This window comes from Saccoglossus kowalevskii, chromosome 1 (genome assembly GCF_978046115.1).
Source record: "Saccoglossus kowalevskii chromosome 1, keSacKowa6.1, whole genome shotgun sequence".
NCBI classification, from domain to species: Eukaryota; Metazoa; Hemichordata; class Enteropneusta; family Harrimaniidae; genus Saccoglossus; species Saccoglossus kowalevskii.
Window position 1 is genome coordinate 43,274,700 of NC_140641.1, and position 23,622 is coordinate 43,298,321.

Sequence of the window (23,622 nt, forward strand, 5' to 3'; positions counted from 1 at the left end):
AGTATGTTATAGCACTTTCATAGCTAGCAATACAAGACAATGACTGCAGTATGTTATAGCACTTTCATAGCTAGCAATACAAGACAATGACTGCAGTATGTTATAGCAATGCCATAGCTAGCAATACAAGACAATGACTGCAGTATGTTATAGCAATGTCATAGCTAGCAATACAAGACAATGACTGCAGTATGTTATAGCAATGCCATAGCTAGCAATACAAGACAATGACTGCAGTATGTTATAGCAATGCCATAGCTAGCAATACAAGACAATGACTGCAGTATGTTATAGCACTTTCATAGCTAGCAATACAAGACAATGACTGCAGTATGTTATAGCAATGCCATAGCTAGCAATACAAGACAATGACTGCAGTATGTTATAGCAATGCCATAGCTAGCAATACAAGACAATGACTGCAGTATGTTATAGCACTTTCATAGCTAGCAATACAAGACAATGATTGCAGTATATTATAGCAATGCCATAGCTAGCAATACAAGACAATGATTGCAGTATGTTATAGCAATGCCATAGCTAGCAATACTAACACTAATAAATAACTAAACACTAGCATAACGGCAATTATGTCAAGATGTCCAAATTAGAATTATCAACAAATTCAAAGCTTTTTGATATTGTTCCCAGTGGAAAAAAAAACAGGAAAAATGAATGAAGATACTAAACTATTTTTTAAAGGACATAAAATATAGTTGAATCTATTTCAATGCTTGTATCTATTAATGCAAAGATTTGAAATGGACCAATTGAATTGCTAGGAACACTGTTTCTAATCATATAAAGGCAGCGACATAAAAAAGAAGAAATGTTCTGTTCATGCCAGTAAAGATGTGTTTTTAGAAATTAAATCTAATTATAAAAAGACTTTCCAATAAAATGTCTAAACGAAAAAAAATATCAGTCAGCAGGTTGTCCAGTTATGTACATTGTTTTACTAGCAATATCACAAGAGCAGCAATGTGAACTGAATGTGACATGGAAAGGACAATTTGAGGAGGGGGGGGGGGTTTCACTGCAAATGTTTTAGTTTGACCATGGTTTAAGTAAATTACTTGTGGTATGAAAGCAAACTGTACAGTATTGTATTCCCAAATTAACACTACCATATTTGCTCTAATCATAGCACATGTGCTTACTTAAATTAGGTGTCTATGGTCAAATAGTTTGAATAATTCTGTCTGAATGCAATTATTGGTTTAGTGGATTTTCTATTGAAATAGCATAATGATCTCAGTAATTTCTCCCATCAATGGGAAGACACTTTCTTTTTGCAACAGTAAATCCATGTGCTATGATGATCTTGTTGATACATGCTACCTCAGGCAACCTCAATGATAGGCAAATTGTACGTCACTTATAACTCATCTTCAATCAGATTTCAGAGAAAATACCCGACTAATCTCCTGGCATTGCAGATTATAATCAAAATAATGAACACTTGAATAAGATACAAAAATAGTTACAAAATGCATATGAAACTTAGATGAAAGTTAAAACAAGATTGTGATGAACTTCACTTAGTAAACCGTTAGAATGGATGTTACGAAAAAATCCTTATTTAACAATGATGAATTCACAAAAGAAACATAGTAACAATCATTTCACTACATGTACCATGAAATTGGTTTCTGGTTGAAACCAGGAAGATAGGTGGTGGTGTATGCGCATGCGATATTTACAATGTACTGAACAGCCATGAGTTTATCACATACAATTACGGATAAAACTATGGGACAAAATACAAGTTAACCAATGGATATTTATTTTCTTTGAGTAAAAATCATTACTTTCAATGTACTTTTCAAGTCTATGGGGTAAAGCAATGTGTCAAAATACTAGAAAAAATCTCCCTATCTTATTCACACAAGGAAGAACTATTAAACAATCAACCTTCCATGCAAATAAGAAATTTTCACCATTTCTTAAGTTCACCATAAAAATGCCAAGTAAAGTTATTTTTGGGATACACATCTTGCTATGTTATGTCAACAGTTACGTTTTATGCTTGAAAGGCAAAAGAGGAATTTGATCGACATAGAATATTTGTGGGTTTACTACTTTTACTACTGGGTACTCGCAATGTTTATAAAAGTGTGCAGCATTTTCTCCATTAGAGTGGGAAGACATAAAATACCATGCATTTCTTGGTGAACACTAAGAATTGAAGGAGACTGCCAAGACGTGCACACTGGCACAGAAAACAGATACCAAACCCAATCACCAACAGTAAGTAGGTGAACAATACCAAAAATAAATCTGCAGTAGATCAATGTTTTCAATAAAATGAAAGATACAGACCTGTTTAAGTAATTTCACCTGTACTAACTACTTTTATCTTAATATAGAATATTGGATATGTTGGTTGTGTTAAAATTACTCTCTAAATGATAGCACCTGAAAATGCCATTTTTTTGCATAAATTTCACTTATTTTATGGGAAAAAAATAAATGGTAAAAGGTGAATAAGATACTGTACAGTGCGTGGTTGTCAAAAACTACAAAACACTAAGCAGATTCTAATATACAATGTAATAAAAGCAAGAGGGGCTGCTACCTCCATGTGATCAATGAATATACTGAGCACATTCAACTACACTGAGGAAGGCACTCAAGATTCAATGCTTTGTTTGCACTCCAAATTATAATATAAAAATGACAAATTGCTACCTGTACAAACGTTACACGAAAGCTTGTCAAATAATTTTCGTGTAAATGAATAAATACCAAATAATACATCACAAAAATTAAACTTATCTGTGCCACTCACAGCCATACTAGTAAATATTTGCAAAAAAAAAAAAAATTTACAAAAAATCTTTTTTTTTACTGTCTTCAGAGAATTCAATATTTTCCTTAATACAACCAATCCAAACTAGAAGTTTTTTTTGTTTTTTTTTGTGTATTATTTTAAAATATAATGAATTACTGGAAAATTGTTATCTAGGCTATTCCTACAGCCAGTTTGTTGTGCTACTGTGTTGAGTTGATGCCCCCACAGTACCCTTGTAATACGACCAAATCTGAACATATTCTTAACAACTATACAGCTAAGGCATTATAGTGTAATACAGGGTATAAGACAACTAATACAGTGTTTCAACACTATGGAAATGGTTAGGTAAACAGTTAGTTTTGAATAAAGATAGTCCTTTAAAAATGTACATACATAAAAGTGTGATGAGCATGTAGTACAAAAATTTGTTTAGGGTTGGCCTAAGGGGTATTAACATTTGAATTGATAGCCAATCATCAATATTTGACAGGGGGGGGGGGGCAGTCTTATTGCACTTGCACTGCTACATACACACCAACTATAATAACAAAATTAATTTAATTTAATACTAAACAAACAAAGGTTTTGCACATTATACAAATTTAAGGACTTTTTTTTTTACTTTTTACATGTTTTAATAATTGTATTTCTACGCTGTACCATTGACTAAATTACCAGCAGGTGTTTCTGACTTGAGTGTTATGCTTACTTTGCCTTTACCTGCTACAGATTTACTTTCAGGTTTACTATGTTTTCCACTGTCATTGATAGCAGTTTCAGAGTTGGGGGTACCATTATGATTTGTTGAAGCTGTTGCTGCTTTGGCATTTTCACGCGTTCTGGTTTCACGGGGTGGGCGTTGCATCCTTTGTTGTTTTGGAGAACCAGTTGAAGAAGATGATTTGTCACCACTATTTAGAGACTGGGTTGATGTTACTGGCTTATTATCCTGTTTATTATTTGTATTATGATGATTATTTGGGTTTGAATAAATAGGAGGCCTTCCACGAAAGGGTCGGTTACTTGACCGATAGTTGTCATAATAATTATTATTTGGCCGCGGATGACCAGTACCTCTCTGTGTGGTAGGTCTACTGCGTTGTCTTCGTTGTACTTCTGGGGAGTTTGCTTTGCTGGTGTCTGTGTCTTCATTGGTGTTTGCAGGTTCATGGATTGGAGATGGTGGTGTTCTGTTCTTGCGGCGACGACGATTCCGCTTAGGAGTTTTCTGGTTCCTATCTGGCCCATCTGCAGAAAGTAAAGAGAATTCACCATGTCATGAGCCTAGTGAAAAAAAAGCACCAAACACACACATAAATGACAAGAAGAGCTAACGCAAGCAGGAGATTGGAAAGAAAGCTAATGAATAGTGAAATTGAGGCAGGAAAAGCAGAGAATATATAGATAGTATGTGCCACAGTTATTAACAATATGAATGTAAGCTTTGACATAAATATGTCCACATGTAGGACTGGTTGTGAGTGTAGTGCATTCAAATATTTGAGAAGAAACCTACAGACATTAAATATTATAACAAAAAATGTTTTTATCTGCATGAAAAGCAAGAAGGATGAACAATTTTAAATCAAATCATGAAAGTAAATCAGTAACCCACTATGCGTAAAGACAACAGCAAGTTTGAGAGAAACAAGACTAGACACACCAGAGATACATCTCATGTCATGTTGAAACAGATGTGCATATGTGAAGGAATGCAAAAAAAAAAGAAATGCAACAAAGACTCAAGAGCTAGAAGGAATATTTGGACTTTTACATAAATGTGTTTAAGGGTATTGGAGGTAAAGAGTGAAAGACATAACATAGATATTAGAGATATTGAATTCAATGCAGTCATATTTTCACTCTGATGCCATCATTCTACTGAGTTGAATTATAAAAGTGTAAACTAAAATAAAGTGAAATAGTCATCATTAATTGTTAATTCCATGTAAAGTATCAGTGTCAACATAGTATAACTAGCATTTATTGGCTGAACTTGATTAATGAATATTCAGGCATACCCATTTGTCCAATCCAGCAATCAAGTAAATTAGACACCCTGATCAGAGGGATTTGGGATGTGTGAACATGAGCTTTTTTTCTTTCCCAACCTGCCAACATTTAAGTTATTGAACAATTCAGTCATTTTTTTTTTTGAAGATTAACAGAACATTAATGTGTAAAATATAAACCAACCTTCTTTTTCTGTACCTGTAGTCTCTTCATCTACAGTTGTCGTTGATTCTTCTCCTAAAATTGTATTCTCCTCATCATGCTGGCGTCTACGGCTATCCCCAGCTTGACTGTCATCTTCTGTTTCACTGTTTGCTATTGGAGCACGATGAGAAACTATACAAAATAAAATAATCAATGTAATATAAAGAATGAGTGCTGATTTTGATTTAAATATTTGATCAACTTATGAATAGTGATGGAATAATTAAGACTATCATATAGTAACAATATCTATGACAATGTGCACGAGAAATAGATGTCAATTAAATGTTATATACTCTGGAATACTTAATTTTCGCTAAAGGGATGATTCAGTGAAAATAATATCCAGCGAATATATATTTTTCAAACATCAGTGAAAATAAATTCCATATACAAAACACTTAAAAAGTGTTTTCAGCGAAAATTAATTCCAGCTAAAATAAAGTATTCTACAGCAATTTCCAACTGACAGATGATAGAAATCGATATTTTAATATATTAATCAAGTGAAGTCTTACAAGCACTTATAAGATGATCAAAGAATTTGAAAAAAAGTGAACAATGGGAGATTGAAGTTTATACAGGTTTATTATTGCTGAAAACAGCATGTTAATTTCAGTTTTTTTTTTATATTTTCAATAAATAAAATGATTGTACACAAATTGATTATTTACAAAGTTATGCGAGTAGAAGCGTATACAGTATACTCACAATCAGCTCTGAATGAAAATCCACCACCGCGACCACGTCCCCTACCTCGCCCACGAGCCATACCGTAACCTCCTCTACCTCCACGAAATGATGTATCACGACCATGGTCATCTACTTGATCTGACCAATTTCTCCTCCTTACAGCCTCATTGTCAGAATAAATATCTCTATCTTGGCTATCACCTGTAAACACAGTAATGACAATATATTAAAATCTATCCTAATGACAACTAATCAAACATTACTAAATAAGATATTGAGATGAATTCATTTTACAGGTATACAAGCAGCCTGTATATAGCTTAATTGTTAGCAATGCACATTTCAATTAAAGAACTGAAGATATCATTAGAAAATGAACAATATGTATAGTATTAAAGCAATTGGACAATTGAAAATATCACTTTTTACCAAAAGTGACACAAATACTAATCAATATTAGAGAATCATACATATCCTCACAAAATGAACAAATCTGAGAGAGGTCCACACGTAATACATATATATGTAATATCAAAGCAATTGGTCTTGCGAATTAGAGAATTGAAGATATCATCATGAAATGAACAAATCTAAGAGAGGTCTACCCAAGGTACATATACACCAAGTATCAAAGCATTCAGGCTTGTAGTTTTCAAGAAGAAGTCAAAAGAGTCGTCAGCGGAGCTAAAAAGTTGACATGAACGACGAACAATCACTCATATGATGAGCTCCGCTTGAGTAATCGACAGCGGAGCTAAAAAACATGGTTCATTGTATTGTTCATTATGGTACATTTTTATGATCTGAAACTTTCTGAAACTTATATTATTGTGGCCACGCAAATAGCTAATTGGCTGAAAATATAGCTGTGTTGCAAGTGACATTGCTTTTGGAAGATCATTATCATTACCAAATTTGGAAGCAGCATTGCTTACAACACAGCGGTATTTTCAGCCACAGTAATTGAAATAACATACCACTTATCCTCCTGTCATTTCCCCATCGTCTTCCTCTTCCACCTCTACCCCGTCCTCTGTTATAATCATCAGTTGCATCAGAAGCGTAGCCTTTTTCTCCTCTTCGCTCTCTTGGTGGTGGGAAGTAAGGACCAGGAACAAAACCTGCTCCAAGATGTCGAAGCTGTTCATCAATTTGCAGTTTCTCTATTCGAAGCTGCTCAACTTCCTGCAGTTGAATAAACAAACTTGCTATAGAAGGTGGCATTCAACAGCATTTATGGTTCAACTTTCATGATATTGACACAAAAGTTGAAAACAAATTTATAAATATCAGGTGTTTCACTAATTACATAACACAATACTATCATATACAATGGATGATGCCATTAGGGCAATGAACTTAACAGTGACCAAAAAAACCAAACATACATACCTTGAGATGTACAAGGTGATACTCCAGCAGTGTTGTAGCATTTCCAATATTTTCTTTAGTACCAACAAACAGAAATGGTACAAGACCTTCTTCTTTAGCTTTCTCATCTCGTTCATTATCTCCTTCAATCTTTACTCGAACCACTCCTGACTTATCAACTATTTCTTGTATTACTCTACCATTCTTGCCAATAACTTTACCTAAGGAGACAATAAGAGTACTTAATCATTGTTTACACAGAAATACTTGTGTATATACCGGTACTTTATTTTACATGTCACCTGGTATAGCTCTACTGCTAAGATCCATGCTAAATCCTAATTTCAAGCAATACTAACTAAATGAATACACAATTAATAATTCTGACAGAACATGAGAATATTCGAAAGGATTACAAAAACAAATTTGAGTAAAAACTACAATGAGAAAACGGCAAGGTATTACAGCATCCTGGCTTGTGTTTTTTTAAACAGTTATAGCAATCAGGTTTACAAATTTTATCAGTGTAATGTTCATCAACCCAGAATTAAAGTATATTTTAAACTTCTAAAAATAAAATTTGATTACATCAAAGTTAATGCTTGTAATGCTTACCAACTAAATTTCTTGGTACTGTCACTAAATCTTCACCAAACTCTAACATATTTCTTGCTTTACGAACAGCATCAGGTTCCTGTTGAGAGGAGAATAAAGTATTAAAATTGTTATTTGTGATATGTGCATGCTAGATTATTTGTTAGTTTGACCCTAGCAGCCACTATGAATCAGAAAAGTAACATACCATTGTTAACACCAGAAACAAACTAGAAATTAACATCGTAAACATACTAACTGAATTAGGTATAACAAGCCATGCATGACACAATCCCTGTTAGTTTACAAATCTAAGTTATAGTTTTGTTTATAGTAATATAGTACAAGTACTTGTCCATATTGAGAGATATTGCTCTGAAACAGCATCAATTAACTCAAAATGGCATTTTGAATTGAAATGTCAAACCAATACATATATACTGTATATCTATGAGATGATGTATAATGAATATTTAAAATTTAAACATAATTAGTCACAGCATGTCAGAGATATGGCACTAGAACCACATTCATTGAAACAAAATGACCGCCAGTCTGCCATTTTGAATCTTATTTGCAAAACAAAATGATGTACCAAGTTTGAACAAAATCCATCTGTAAATAGCCAGGAAATGATGTGCATATGTATAATATGATGTATATGTGAAATTTGAATGTAATCCAGTCCAGGCATGACTAAGATACATGCACAGGGGTCAATCCACAAGTCCCTGTTTTCGGACTGCGTCTGAATGGAGACTAATAAAGTAACTGTTACATACCAAAGAAGGATTCCCAGATACATGAAAACCTTGTAATTATGTTTTAGTGTTTAAAATTATCAACAAGCTTCAAATCATTGCTCATTTTATTCCCAATTACTAGTGCTTGGTATATGAATGAGTTTAGACCAAAGGATTTAGGACCAGGCATTCTAGCAATAGTATCACCTCAGAAATTTCATCTGCTATTTCCTTGAAATTAATGTTTAATTGATGGTACAACATAAGCAATCTGTTGAAAGCATATATGTACTGGCAACATGCAATGTTTGAAAACTCAAAAAGTAACTTACATCTCCATAAATTCTAAATGTACAATTATTTTCATCTAAATCAATTCTTTTTACTCCTTCTATTTTTCTTGCAGCTTGTATATTGGCACCATGTGATCCAATGGAAAGTCCCATTAAGTCTTCTCGAACTGAAAATTCCTCAACACACCCTTCTGTTTGCTGCTTTGTTACCTGTGGTAATAACTATGTATATGAGTGACTTTTATTAAATATGTTTTAACAAGCGATGAATGGCTGAAACAAAGTGAAACTTTTCATTATAAATTTGATAAACAATTACAACTTTCTTAAACTAGAATTCTGGACACTCGGGCTTAACTTTAAGGAGGCATCAAAAACATGGGATGACAAATGAGCTTGCCTTGGTGCTTTTCCACATTCTCTTTATTATTTTTATATGCCAATTTGTGTTTTGAAAATGGGTGTCCTTTCAACTCTGAAGTTCAAGCTCTGCCCACCGTATACCAATTGTATAAATATCTAAATTACACAATGACAAGTGACCTACACAGGGTTTTGAGGTCACAAAGAGACACACTATAACTGACTTCCAATGGCTGCAATCAAAATAAAGTGTATCCCTGATGACTTTTGTTGATCACAATAATTTCACCATTCATTGATCTCACCACTGATACTGTTATTTTTAGTATCACTGTGGACGCAACTTTTGTTACAAATCATATAATAGAATAAAATACCAGCAGTTTCATTACAAATGACGATGTTCATGTTGACAGAAATAGCCCAGCCATGTTAGAAAAACAAATTGCAATATGCTTATACCAGACACCATATACCAGTTGCACAGAGGTTTAATGGCATCAGCTATGGGTATGAGTATGGGTCTAGCGACAAACATACTTGAATGAAAGTGAAAACATACCTCAAGCTGTTGAGCAGCTTCCTCTGTCCTGGTCTTCAGCATTAATTTTGTGCGAAGGCTTCGAAAATGCATATCACTCAAAAGCAAGGCTTTGTGGACGGCTGAAGACGAAGTTGACTGAAATACGAAATAAATTTATATAAATAAACAGCAAATAATCTTGCTTTCATGTCACAAAGTATCTTGTCACCAAACGGAACAACTTAGAAAGGTGCATTACTTTAACCCTTATCAATATATGGGGCTGGCAGGATAAGGGTTATTTGATTTCTTGTTTATGTAGAGAACAGATCAGTGATAAGCATTTCTGTACTCAACCTTTTCACCAACACTATACATTACTATGATGACACTGATAATAAAATACATCTATATTTTCCATTTCTGGTTGACTACTAGTACCCCAGTTCAGAAAAGCTACATGAAACACATTTTACATTCTTTTATGTAGATTGTAACCGAACACAAGACTTCTAAAGTACAAATTTATGTTTTTCCATGTGGAAGCTCAGGACCCTGACTACAAGACTTCATGTTTGTTCTCTCAATAGCAAAATGTGCCTACTTTGATCATTATATAGAGATGAAGAAACTTACCAAGATTACTAAAGCATCTAGATCTGCATTATGGAGTACAGATGATACGCCACAAGCTTTCTTGAATTCACGATGGTTTGTCTCAATCCTACAGCTATCAAAGAAACAAGGTTGTTAATAATGGTCACTCACAAAAAACTATCATTTCTATTACTACATATTTGTTAAAGGTTTGACACTATACATGTAACTAGAGGTACTGAAACAAGTAGCCTGTCGGCTGAGATAGCTCTGCTGTTAGCAATGAACATTTCAATTAAAGAACAGAAGATATCATTAGAAAATGAACAATATGTAGACTTGCTGTTTTCAACAAGAATTCAAAAATATCACTTTTCACCAAAAATGACAAAAATAATCATCAAAATTAGATACTTGAAAATATCACCACAAAAGTAACAAATCTGAAAGAGATCCACATGTAGTACCTAAATATGTAATATAAAAGCAATCAGACTTGTGGTTTTTAACAAGAAGTCGAAAATATCACTTTTTACCAAAAATTACAAAAATATTCACTAAAATTAGAGAAATAAAGATATCATCACAAAATGAACACATCTGAGAGAGGTACACATGTAATACCTATATATGTAATATCAAAGCAATCAGACTTGTGGTTTTTAACAAGTCGAAAATATCACTTTTTACCCAAAATGACAAAAATATTCACCAAAATTAGAGAATTAAAGATATCATTACAAAATGATCAAATCTGAGAGAGGTCTACCCAAGGTACAGTACAGTTCTCGCGGAAGCTTTGGCTTTTGTGGCATCATTGTCGCCTACGCATGGCTTCATTGTCGCCTCAGCATCGCATCATTGTGACATCAGCTTCGCGTCATTGAAAATTGAAGCTGTGTTTGCCTCGCTATTTTGTGGCATCATCGTGGCCTCAGCTCCGCAGTCTCATGGCATCAACATGGCATCAGCTTCAACTTATTGTGACATGAGTATGACCTCATTATTTGCACGCAGAAGGGCAGTAGACAAAAACATGTACAGAAGTTCGATATGTAATCGATTTGAAATTCAAGGCGAATAAAATAATATGATCAAGAGTAAAATGACATTTTAAAAAGATATCTTGTTTAATTATTTTAGTGTTGCGAGTATTGGGCACCAAAAACTTTGCGAAGTACATTACAATCGGCAAGGTGACGAGTTTCATATTGACTGGAAGGAAAATCTTGATAAATTCAAATCACACGATGCAATCGTCGTTCTGATACAACACAATTTGCTGTATACGAAGTGAAACTGTTCTTGTTATAAAATTTACCTTTTTTCGCTTATTTTATTTGCTGCTAGAAGAGCAGATTCAGATTCCTCATTTCGGTGGTATTTTTCTGTGTTTCGTTTCGTTTTAGCTGAGTCCGACCCCATGCCCGGACTACTAAAACATGCAACACACACGTACGCCGCCGGGTGCGTCGATGTCGTCACCAGTCATCTTGATACAAAGTTCCAAAACAAGTGTGTACATTTCCAACATATGATTGGATGGTTGTGGTGGCGTGCGTTTGGTAAAATTTGACAACCAATTCTCAAAATTAAGTCACGATCAGTGATCTGAGCTCGATCTATACGTACTTTAAAAGTATTCTCACAAACATATTTTCAAATGAAAACGAGCCATGCCCTGTAAAAAATCGAATAGCACTTGACATGCAGAAATAATTTATTGGGCTTCAGAAAAAAAACGTGTCCATTTAGTGTGGCCGTAAATATTTGGTCACCAGCCGATGAACAATTTGAAAGTCATGATTCACACGGAAGTCCTTCGATACTGAAAATCATCGACCCCAGTCTGGTTTACCTTATTTCCCAACTTGCAAAACTGATTTGTATCTCAGCCCTGTTTTTTTTTTCTTTTTTTGAACTGAGGTAAAATCCCATCCGTTTGTCAAAATATATCGATGTTTTCCAGTGAATAATTGCGAAGCCTGTCACAGCACAAAAAAAAACTTTGTGAATAGACGATGGAGATTGGATGGTACGACGACCCTTCAATTTGCGTTAAATATGTTTTGTTACAACATCATTGATTGGCTGAGAGTCACCTGATCGGAGCACGACCTGGGTCACAGAACCATATTAGTCCGTATTATCAACAGGACTTTGCGAGAAAACCACACCCACATTTTCAACCATTTTAGCGCGGAAGTTGCCAACAAATGTCGAAAACTCGTGAATTTTATAAATTCGAATAAAATAAAGCTAGCGATTCGTAAGACTGCTTAATAATATATCCCCCGATGCTCTTCGATTTTTTTATTTCAAGGTGAGAAATGGATACTAGTAGTTGAAGTTCCATCGATTTCAAGGCGACTATTTAACCGCGACAACTCTACGCTCTGTTGTAGTTTCGCGAGGTAAAACAAAAATACAATAAATAGTACTTGTTTAATTATTTGGTTTTACAGCCCACAAATTACGGGATATGATCCCCATGAATTGCGATAAATAAATGCTGATTGTGTTGAATGACGGATGTCGGGACGTCAAGGTAAGAAATCGACATTTGAAACGACATTTGAAACCGACAGGGTGTCGATTTACTAGGTGCCGTGTTTCACAACTTATTTATATACATATAGCGGATGATTTTTTTTTGAAAATTAGTATTTATTGATTTTCAGCCCCCAAGTGACTGTGGTCAAAGGGTCAGATTGCGTGCATATAATTATAGATAGTTAAAAGTATTTGAACTTTTGACGGTTGTTCAACATCTATGCACGGTTACTAAACTAGTAACCGTGATCTATGAAAACCAGAAAATTTTTAGTAGTCCGAATTGTTGCACGGTCGAAAATAAAACGGAAATTGACCGGTCAAAAGCGGAAGCGGTCAAGAGGTTTGGGGGAAATGAGTACAGTACTTCTTTGTTTGATGAAGCGATGCTGATGCCACATTGTCGCCATAATGAGGCCACAATGAAGTGAAGCGATAATCGCCTAACTTTTTAATGTCGCGACATTGAAGCGATGCTGAAGCCATAACAATGCCATAATGATGCGATGCTGAAGCGAAGCTGACGCTGAAGTGAAGCCAAAGCTTCCGCGAGAACTGTACTGTACATATACACCAAGTATCAAAGCATTCAGGCTTATAGTTTGCAAGGAGAAGTCAAAAAAGTAAAACATTGACACGGACGACGACGGCCAATCACTCATATGATAAGCTCTGCTCGACAAAGTCGACAGCGGAGCTAACAAGTCATTGTTCTTCATAGCTATGATAAAGTAATATGGGCAAAAAGCAAGATGGCAGAAAGTCTGTAGTCTTACTGTAGTCTGAATCATCATAGACATGTATTGCTACATGCATATTGTATATACTAAATGTAAATCCTTATATTTGTTATGCAATCCAATGGAATATGCCAAAATACTAGTCATTTGAGCTGTAAAAGAATGAATAGTCAGAAATTTTATATTATTTCTTATATTTGTGCAAATTTTATAACCAAACTCAAGAAAATACATGTATGTAGTATTGTAAGTGTGCATGATGTTATGCAATGACCCCACTTCTAACAATGTTTTCATGATGAGAAATTAGCACATCACCATTGGAAAGCCTCCACAGATAGCTTCCTTTTTTATCTCAGTGTTGAGAATGCGTTACCTACTAAAAATAAAAATTATGAATACACGAGGCGAGGCGAGTCTGTTTATCAATATGCATAAGTTTGTAAGGTATACTAAAAAGTTACTTTATTGAAATATATTTTACAGCAAGTGCACTATATTCTTGCTACTGCTAAGTTGTAGCTAAAAGCAGTTAGAAACATCACCAGCCCTTGTTTATATTCAACTGCAAAATAATGTTCATGTTGTCACGTGGTGTAATTCCATCCAACAGTCATGTTACTAATTACAAAAACCATTTGGGTATTTTTTCAGTCGTTGCAAGTCTTTCCCTAATTCTATACATGTCACATTGATGTGTTACGACTGTGCATATTTATTCCACTCAAAGGATGGTGAACTTGTTTTCTGCCCTTATAATTTCTGTTCAACTTTTTGGCAATTGTGAACAAAATTTTAAATGGCATTTTTGTTTGTCACTTTATTGCCCTTTTTGAAATATTATTTGTAGATGATAAGTTTCTTGTTGGCATCATGGTATAACAGGTATATAGCATCGCGCAGTAAGTTAAGTCACACCGTAACCGTATTATTATTTGTTCATTACTGTAAATATAAACATTTTAGAAGATGGCATTTGAACTATGATCAAGCTCATTAATATTCATTAGCTCATTAATATTCATAAGTTACCAGCAACCCCCCCTCCCATTGGGCTGGTGATATCTCTGCAAGTGTGATTATGTTCTTGATCATGAGGTTTATTGCATTTTGTCGGGATCCTCATACATTTTTGACAGATACACGGTGACCGAATTACAAGTATCTGTTTCAAACTTTATTCAAATGAGGACTAATAAAATATAATATATAAGCTGATACAATTTCAGTCATTTTGCCAGTGCCAAAATATCTGACTAAATACCAATCTAAATTTATAAAACATTGAAGAAAGTTTTTATAATAACAAGGTGTCAGAAATATGAAGATGTCTTAGACAAGCGAAATGATGGAAATACTGTCAGAATTATTGATTATTTGGTCATTAAAATTAAATTGAAAAGGTACTGGTGTAGACGACCCCTTAACCACAATACTTGAACACTAGAAGGCATTCTGGTCTCATTGATAAATAAGACCCTTTATTTAAAGTGTAGCAGTGGTTCAAATACGTGGTTGGAAAGGTAAGGTGGATTGCAAGTATGCCATCTTGTTGATAGGGACAATATATTATATTAATATTCAACAGATGGAAAAAAATCATTCATTTGTACTCCCTTGTGAGATGTTTCAGTACATGATAAACATTACAGGTTGATTAAAAGTTGATATCAGCATTTGAAAAACATGTCTTAATATCAATCACTGTCAGAAAAATATAAATATTACAAACTAAAACACAATTGACCACCATAGACACAATAACATACAAATATATGTCCTCAGGAATATTGCGTTAATTGAATAACTGTAACATACATTGTTGTTACCCAAGTGGAATAAATATAAATCAAAAGACTGCACAGAATGAAATGTGGAATCCCTATAGTTATGTTATTTATGTTAAAAAATGTACATGTGGAGACATCCTCATAATATAATATAGAATTACTTTTTATTTGCCTTTCATTTATATTTGTAAGACGTATATAAAGAGTTGTTCTGAATTTGTGCTCCACTAAACACATTATAAATATTTTCATTGAAGAGGAGTTCCTTCCAATATCCTATCCTCTTTATTTATTAATCCAATTTGAGATATTATAGAATAAAATAATAATACTAATGACCTCTTGACATTTCATAAGAACAAGACTTCATTATTAAAAACATGGTCTGGAATGTAATTCAATACAATGATTTCAGGAACAGACTGAAAGGTTCATCAATCATATTACAAAGGCTATTTAAATTTACCATATTTGTTCTAACAGTGTGTCTATTGCCTAAATGAGTTGTATTTTATTTAATGATAGAGTTTGGTTATGTACACTGCCAATAGAGCAAATATGATACTTTAATTATATGAGAAATGAATTACTGGTATAATAATATGCTGTACTTACTATTCTTTAAGATCTTGAGGCACATCTATACAACACTTGAAGAAGGTATTTTTATTAATTGATGGGCTAAGACAATGAATAAGAAAAAAAACATATTTGAGAATCATGAAAACTTAATTTATAGTCACACTACATAATTTAAAGTTGATTGCATATACAAATTTGTTGAAATAATATTTGGTCTTACTTGATATTTTTGGGTCGTAGCCTGTCACCTTGCACTATTTCATTGAATGTTGCATCCCAGCCAACATATTCTATCACAAAAAACTATGAGAAAATATTACATATTAGTATCAAAATACAATTATTTACACTATAAATGTTATTAATACAATTCATTTGAATAAATTCAAACTTTTAAAACTTACCTCCCCCTTGACCATACTAATTTTGGCTAACCACCAACCACATGGCTCATCTTCACTAGAACGTGAATAAACCTTCAACAAAACACAGTAAATATAACATTAATTCCAACAGATTCATTTGCAAAAAAAATTAAATCAACATAAACCACATTTTGGCTTTGTTGTCATGTTGGTAATAATTATCTAGAATCTGCAGAATTGCTTTCAATTTTCATGGTTTGCTGGTTTAAGAACATTCACAGAGACAAATGAAAGCCACTAAAGACTTAATATCACTCCAGTAAATGTTCACTGCTATAAAATTTTCCAGCTACATGAAATAAAAACAGTTTACAGCATTCCACAATACCCACCAGACAAATAAATAAACTGGTAGATAAAAATGTAAAGCAGAACTAAGTTATCCATTCACGTACACACAAACTATCAGAAACATCTTTGTCAACAGCTTTTACTTCTAGCTTGATGACCTTTTAACCTCAAAACACATTATGCAAAGTTCAGTCTTCCACTTAAGTGCATCTGTATACCGATAATACTGAAATAGTAAAACAGCTGCCATCACACCTTTGCCTGTAACGACCAACTTTTGTTTACTAGATTTATGTCAGAAATACAATTTAAAATACATATGATATTTGGTAGGAATATAACCACCTCCAAATTACTGTATTGTATGTTGCTCAACTATGTGGTCATTTAATTCCTTAGTTCATATATCCAAAAAAGACAATGCCAGACTTCTCACCTCAACTTCATCACCGGCTTTAAGTTCATTATTTTCTATACTGACTGGTGGAAGACGCACATCACTAAAAGGAACACGTCGTTCTGGAGTCCAGCTATTTGATTAAAATCAATAAAACACAGTTTATATATAAAGGTAACATTCAATATAATTCAACACTACTTGACACTAAACCACAAAATTCATCATTAAATTTTGTAATTTGGGTATACTGAATGAACACATGTGTATTTAATGTGTTCAGTTCACTCAATAAAAGTTTTATCCAATGTTGTATAGCATTGTGGAATTAATAGCAGTCTAGCAAGTTTTGTATTCCAAACAGCAATTCCTTATGAATACCGACTAAAATTCCAAGATTACTATTTCAAAGAAATATTTGAATACAAAATCACTCGTTGAAATAATAAAAAACTTAATGCAGTTAAACAAAAATATTCAGCAATCATCTTGTTACAATATAAATGAGAAGTGTGTATAGTAAATATATGTACTCACTCATTTTCAAATGCTACTGTAACCTCTTCATCATGAATGTTCTTAACGAATGCCTAAGCAAGTGAAAATAGCAATTACTAGTACTGCATTCACATAACATGGACTAACAATACTTAAAAAACAAAACAAGATATGTACGGTTGTCTTGAATGAATATAATATCAGAGTAGAATAACTTTGTAAGTGACACAATAAATAAACATGCCAGTTCACGTTGCGAATCTTGAAAACTAATAATTCAGTAAAACAAATCGACAGTATTCTTTTTTTTTATTAACTTATCTCCAAGGTCAAAAAAAAATTATTTTGCTTCTCATCTTAGGGAAAATTTAATTATGACATTGTGGAACGGTTTCAATTTTATTTTGTATCAAGACCACAACAACAAGATATAAGATATTATTTTCCTATTCTACTGTATGTGGAATAATTTACCTGTACGCAAAATTGCAAACAAAAATGAGGGAGATGCAGGTTTCAAACTGATGCACGAGATGAAGGGAAAACAAAACCTATTTTTACGGCCTAAAGGTAAACTTGTAGTTGAGGTTGTTCAAATACATGAACTAATAATGGAAAGAGAATGAAATTAACACATATGGTTATATTTTGAGATATACATGGATCAAGTTACACATGGTCTGTCATGGATGCTAGCTGCGTTTATATTGTAACACAGAAGGGTATAATAGTACACTAATGTAAGTATCACATCTCCAAATGATGGAACATCGCTTTGACCTATGCTTTCCTGAATATTTTATAACTGCCTTTTTTTATCTCATTAGCACTGCAATTTAGGTCATTTAAATTTTATATACATTGCGAGCAAAATTTATGTACACACTATATCCTATTTTGAGAGCTTGAATTACTAAACTTCTGCAGATGGGTAATTGGTTTCATATATTTTAGCATACTCCCTACAGTATCAAGAAGAATATAGTGGTATTTGCGTTCCAAGATTTGCTTTTGGGTACCCTGCAATGATATGATACAAAAGATTCACCGTTGATATGTTCTATCAATACAAAAGGCTTGAAACACAAATAGTTAGTTGTGTAGCAATGACCACCACATGATAAAAGTGAGTTGTAAGGGCAGAACAATGTGTTGGAAATATAAAGGCTGAAACAACAATAAAAGTATGAAAACAAAATAATAAAAATTACCTATAATAGTCAATTCTCAAAAAAACTATTCTCAGACAAAAAATATATACATTGTCAATATGAGGCTTTTATAAAAATGAATTACTAATGAAATTGTAACCTCCCAGCCTAATTATTCATAATTATTCCAGTTTTAATGGCTGCATGGTAATTGCTAACGCTGGGATGTATGAAATTTCTTTCTGCATGGTACTAAAACAAATGTAGTATACCTATAATTATACTAATGTAGTCTGTTGAATAAAGAATATCAGAGCATTAAGAATCAAAACAATGACAAACATTATTACCAACTGTTTTACAAATCCCAACAGAATTTTAAAAACTCTCTTAAAAACAGCTGTACTTGGATGGCATGTTTACTTGAACTTTGACATGCATATTTGGAACATAATGCCAATGAAAAAACAATATATTATCTAAAAACAGTTTCATCAATGGGTTACAAAACAAGTCAACGTTGGTAAAATTTCAATCACTGAAGAGTAACACAATTCTACTTTAGCTTGGAAGGAAATAAGGTAAAACAGTCATAACAGTACCGGTTACCAAAATAGCACACTCACATAGCCGGTCTTAACTTTTCAATCATAACAGCAAATCAATCAGAAGACTATCATACTGAACTGCTTTAAATTCCAGTAATATATAAATATACTCAAGAGCCAACTAGTCGACCAGTCAAACAGTGAATATTTGGCATTTTTTTGTTAGACATCTATGTGGAACTGTATCCCAATAAGGTACTTTCCATGATATGGTAAATGGATCTACTTTGTCATTTTGTATCGTAAGCCAACAATTTAGGTTTAAGAATGCTAAATTCACCAAATTCTACAGAAATATATCTTATTGGATTCTAGTTACTGGAACAGCTACAAAACATGGATATTCTTCATTACAACATTTAATTCACTTTTGGTATTTTAGGGCTGAAAATTGGTCAGAAAATTATCAAAGTCAGTCAAAATTTTATAAATTTTCTAGCTTTAAGAGAAAAAAGTAAAAATCAAATATACTGAATCTGACAGTGGTACTTGTCCTATGAATTGTCAGGTTACATTTTTTAAAACAGGCATCCATGCAGAATCATACAATGTAAAACTCATCAGAGTAGATGCCCTTTGTGCTGAAGACCAAAATGTCTGAAATTTGTTAATAAAATGGTCTGTATATATATTTGTTGAGGTAAGTGATTGCTATTAGGGCAAGCTTCAAATATGAAACTCAACTAACTCGTGGTGCTTGTAACTTAATTTGTTTCACTTTAATGCCGAAAATCTTGTCCATATACCGGTAGCCAAAATTACCATTTTTAATAAGAATTGCCCTACTTTCCTAAATAACTGTAGACACATGCACAATGAAATATATCCCATATAAATACTCCGTGATTCAGATGCTCACCAGACATCAATTTGCAGGTATTTTTTTAAGATTTCCTAATTTTGTTCAAACATTTCTGACAAAGGACCTTAGTGCTTTTTGTCAATTTTTTTCAGTTCTACATCCAAAATATGGCAAATAATTAGAAATGACAAATGAAATTTGTACCAATTTTTCTCTAATATCACAGGGTCTGGTAGCGACTTCCAAACTCGCTTGTTCAAAATATATGCTGCCGATATATGTTAAGGTGAGTGAATTACTATTTAAATTTAGGAATGCCAATTTTACTTGTTCAGGGCTGGCCCCGTAATAATTTTAAGGAAGTTGAATTCCAATGTTGCACTACTGAGTTAGTTACATCACACATGTGCAATGTATTATGGGAGAGATATACTGGAAAAGCATCACACTAAAAATGCACTAAACGTCAATTTTTTTTTACAATATTAGGATCCATGTTAATATACAACTTTCTTATCTTATGTCACAAAGAACATTTTTGTGATATGAAGTAATAATTTAAACATAGAACCTAGTGCAAAAACTCAAAATTTTGCCATAATCCAGGAACATATAATCTTAAATTAACCTTGAACTGAATCGATTCTGACCTGCATTTTGAAGGCTAAAATACTGATAAAAACACATTTGACAGATTGGTCACTACTGACTTTACGTATGAAACCAAATTGTGGGCTTAAAATGCAAAATCACAGAGGGCATCCACCCCTACCATGGAAAGTAACTTACTGTAATACAATTCAACATGGATGTCATCTAAAGTATTACATAGTCACATTTCCAGTATTTGGCTAGTCAAATTTTAAAATAGAAGACTAACCAATAAGAACATTTTCTGATTAACATATAAACAAGAAGTACATAAAATTAGACATATTAGTTGTAATAATTAGCTTTGAGTATTTAGTTCACAATAGCTACCAACAGCACACACATCTCCCAGAGATATTATTAAACACAGCAAGAGATCATGACTCGGCCTTCACTAATTGGCACAACAAATACTACATATTTCACATTATCACATCCTGGTCATATAGTCTTCCAGCTTTGAAAATCAGATCACATGTACCGTAAGATACCACACTAAAAATAATTTTCTCAACAGAGTTATTTATAGGAATTGTTTTATGTCAAAATAAATTGTGATTTACAAATGTTTCCATTGGAAGTATTTATTGCAATATGCTGTCAGTTATCCATTTTTCAAGCTTAAGACTACTGTGAAATATGATTGGGCTAGGTTTCAAAAACAATGTCCCAAATTCAGATAAATCATGACTGACATAATTAGATGAATATGACCCAAGATTTGGAGTGCCTGTATAAAGTTAGAAGATACAACACTGATCTCATGACTTTACCTTAGAAGGCTTTACTGGGGATAATGAGCTATTTACTCTTATCTTATACATGTACATTAGCTATATCATTTTCTAAATACTGTCTGAGACAATTTACTCACCTACATGTATTATGCAAAGGGAGTAGGATAAGTGGTAGTAGAATAAAGAGAGAATACAATATCTAGATAGCTAAAACACAGAGCTTGTAAATTTGTTATGTAAAATGTTTACTTCAAGCAATAAATGTCTACAGGCAATAGGAGCTATTTCGAATAGAAGCTTTGCAATCATATCCAATGAGTAATATTATTACTACACAATGTGATGACTCACTGTTCACAATCATGCATATATAATTGTTTCTAGACCTTATACTGTGTCTGTAAAAAACAATGTAATACAGTAATATATATAATTGTATAAGTGTAACACCTGCTGATTCAAGCAGGACAAGGTCAACTGAAATATTGCTTATTCAAGTTATTGTTATGTAAGTTGTTGCACATTCCAAGAGAGGAACAGATGATCAAAACAAGTACTTCCAATAATAAACTACCCCTCTCTCAGAGTAAATAGGGAGTTGGACAGAAAACTATGCTGACATGATGTAACACCAGTAGCTGATAATATAAAAGATCGTTTAATACATTTCTCGACAAGACAGAACGTGAAGTTCAACTTAAATTTACAACTTTGTTGTGTTGTTCAACAACACGTACAACTTGTACTTAGGTACTGGGTTCGTAAAAATCACTGATATTTGAAGACATTTTGGCCAAAATATTAGAGTTCTAAATGTTATGAAAAACATGTTTACATATTTAGGCTTTTGAACGAAATTAAATATTGACTAAATGAACTCAGACAGACGGTCATGGGCATGCCATTTGCAGTGATCGGGCAAAAACAAACCCGACGTTACGTACATGTTGGAAACTGGATGAAACTCGGCCAAATATTCCACCAAAAATATCTTGAATTCAGTGTAAACATTTAACTGACTATTCTCCCAAATTGTGTCTACAGAGATAACAGTTATTTGTATATAACATCGGCGTTAAATGTTGTCATGACCTGGAATGTTCTCAAGCAGCACTTTCTGAGAAGCGTCATGACATGCTCTCATTGTTTATTCAGTACAGAGAAAACGCGACATTTCTTTCATTCAGAGAAAAGTAAATTCAACAAAACTTCACACACATATAGTCCGAAATCACATCTACAACATAAGATCAAAATAAAGTGAATATTTTGAAAATTCTAGTAATTTTACCTTGTAATATGCCCCATTGCTGCCGCATACTTCTACAGACAGTTCGTCCATCTTGAATTTGCATAGCATTCTGGGTAATAACAGTAACTCGATATTTCCTAAATGCCTGACGCATGGGATCATAGAAATGAAAATAGCCGAACAAAGTTTAATACAAACAAATTAATACATAGCTGTTATTAAGTTATTATGTTCTCGTTTCAATTTTACTTTCAAATTCGGGTAATCGATCGGTATAAGCTATGATGGTTTACATGTAATTTTATTATTGCGACCATTATTATTGACTGTTTCCGAGAAATGGTGACTACCTTGATCATACTACAGATACGCCTGAAAGAGTTTTCACTTGGCTCTACCAAACACATGACACTGACCCCGAGTTTCCCGCATTCGTTCGTTATATATAATTTATACTACGCCGGAACTAATTCGAAAATTCTGCTGACATTCGGAACCTGGATTCGACAAGTCGTTCAATATACTGTCAAAACTACAAGACCATTTCCTTGATTTTTATAAATACTATATTTGATAAATGTTGTTGAAAATTTGTATTTTTTATTCTAACCCTATAGAAATAATATAATAAACAACTTTTTCCTAATATATTTTCCATTTTTAATTTAGACGTTAAAGTTACAGAAGGTTAAGTTACAGTTAGTCTTGTTTTCTTGTAACTCTTGTTTTTTTATTTTACTTTTACATGTAATTTTATTTTAATACTGTTATATTTTGTATTTGTAAGTAACATTTGTATTGTTACGTTTTGTGTAAATGTGTATGTATTTGTACTTATTTTTTGTTCACGTTTAAAGGCACATTTACTGAATCTTATTTTCATGATTGCCGTTCAACCGCTTGCCTAACAAATTATGAACAGTTTTACCAGTTTTGTAGCATTATTATTGACAC

General features: G+C 33.1%; 1 protein-coding gene across 2 annotated transcripts; it reads right to left on the minus strand.

The window, feature by feature from the left end:
- Positions 1-1,763: 1,763 nt before the first annotated feature.
- On the minus strand, positions 1,764-22,777 carry LOC100367023 (RNA-binding protein FXR1-like). 2 transcript variants are annotated; one of them, XM_078012216.2, is made up of 15 exons: positions 22,708-22,777; positions 17,507-17,559; positions 17,009-17,102; positions 16,261-16,332; positions 16,077-16,159; positions 15,890-15,955; positions 10,231-10,324; positions 9,634-9,750; positions 8,748-8,918; positions 7,694-7,772; positions 7,100-7,299; positions 6,685-6,892; positions 5,726-5,908; positions 4,994-5,146; positions 1,764-4,045 (listed from the first exon to the last, which is right to left on the minus strand). In XM_078012216.2, the coding sequence occupies exons 1-15, from the start codon at positions 22,774-22,776 to the stop codon at positions 3,447-3,449; spliced, it is 2,241 nt and encodes a 746-aa protein (XP_077868342.1). In that variant the 5' UTR covers position 22,777; the 3' UTR covers positions 1,764-3,446. The 2 variants fall into 2 exon arrangements, with proteins under 2 accessions (XP_077868342.1, XP_006820813.2); XM_006820750.3 differs by having other exon boundaries at positions 8,748-8,930.
- Between the last annotated feature and the right edge of the window lie 845 nt (positions 22,778-23,622).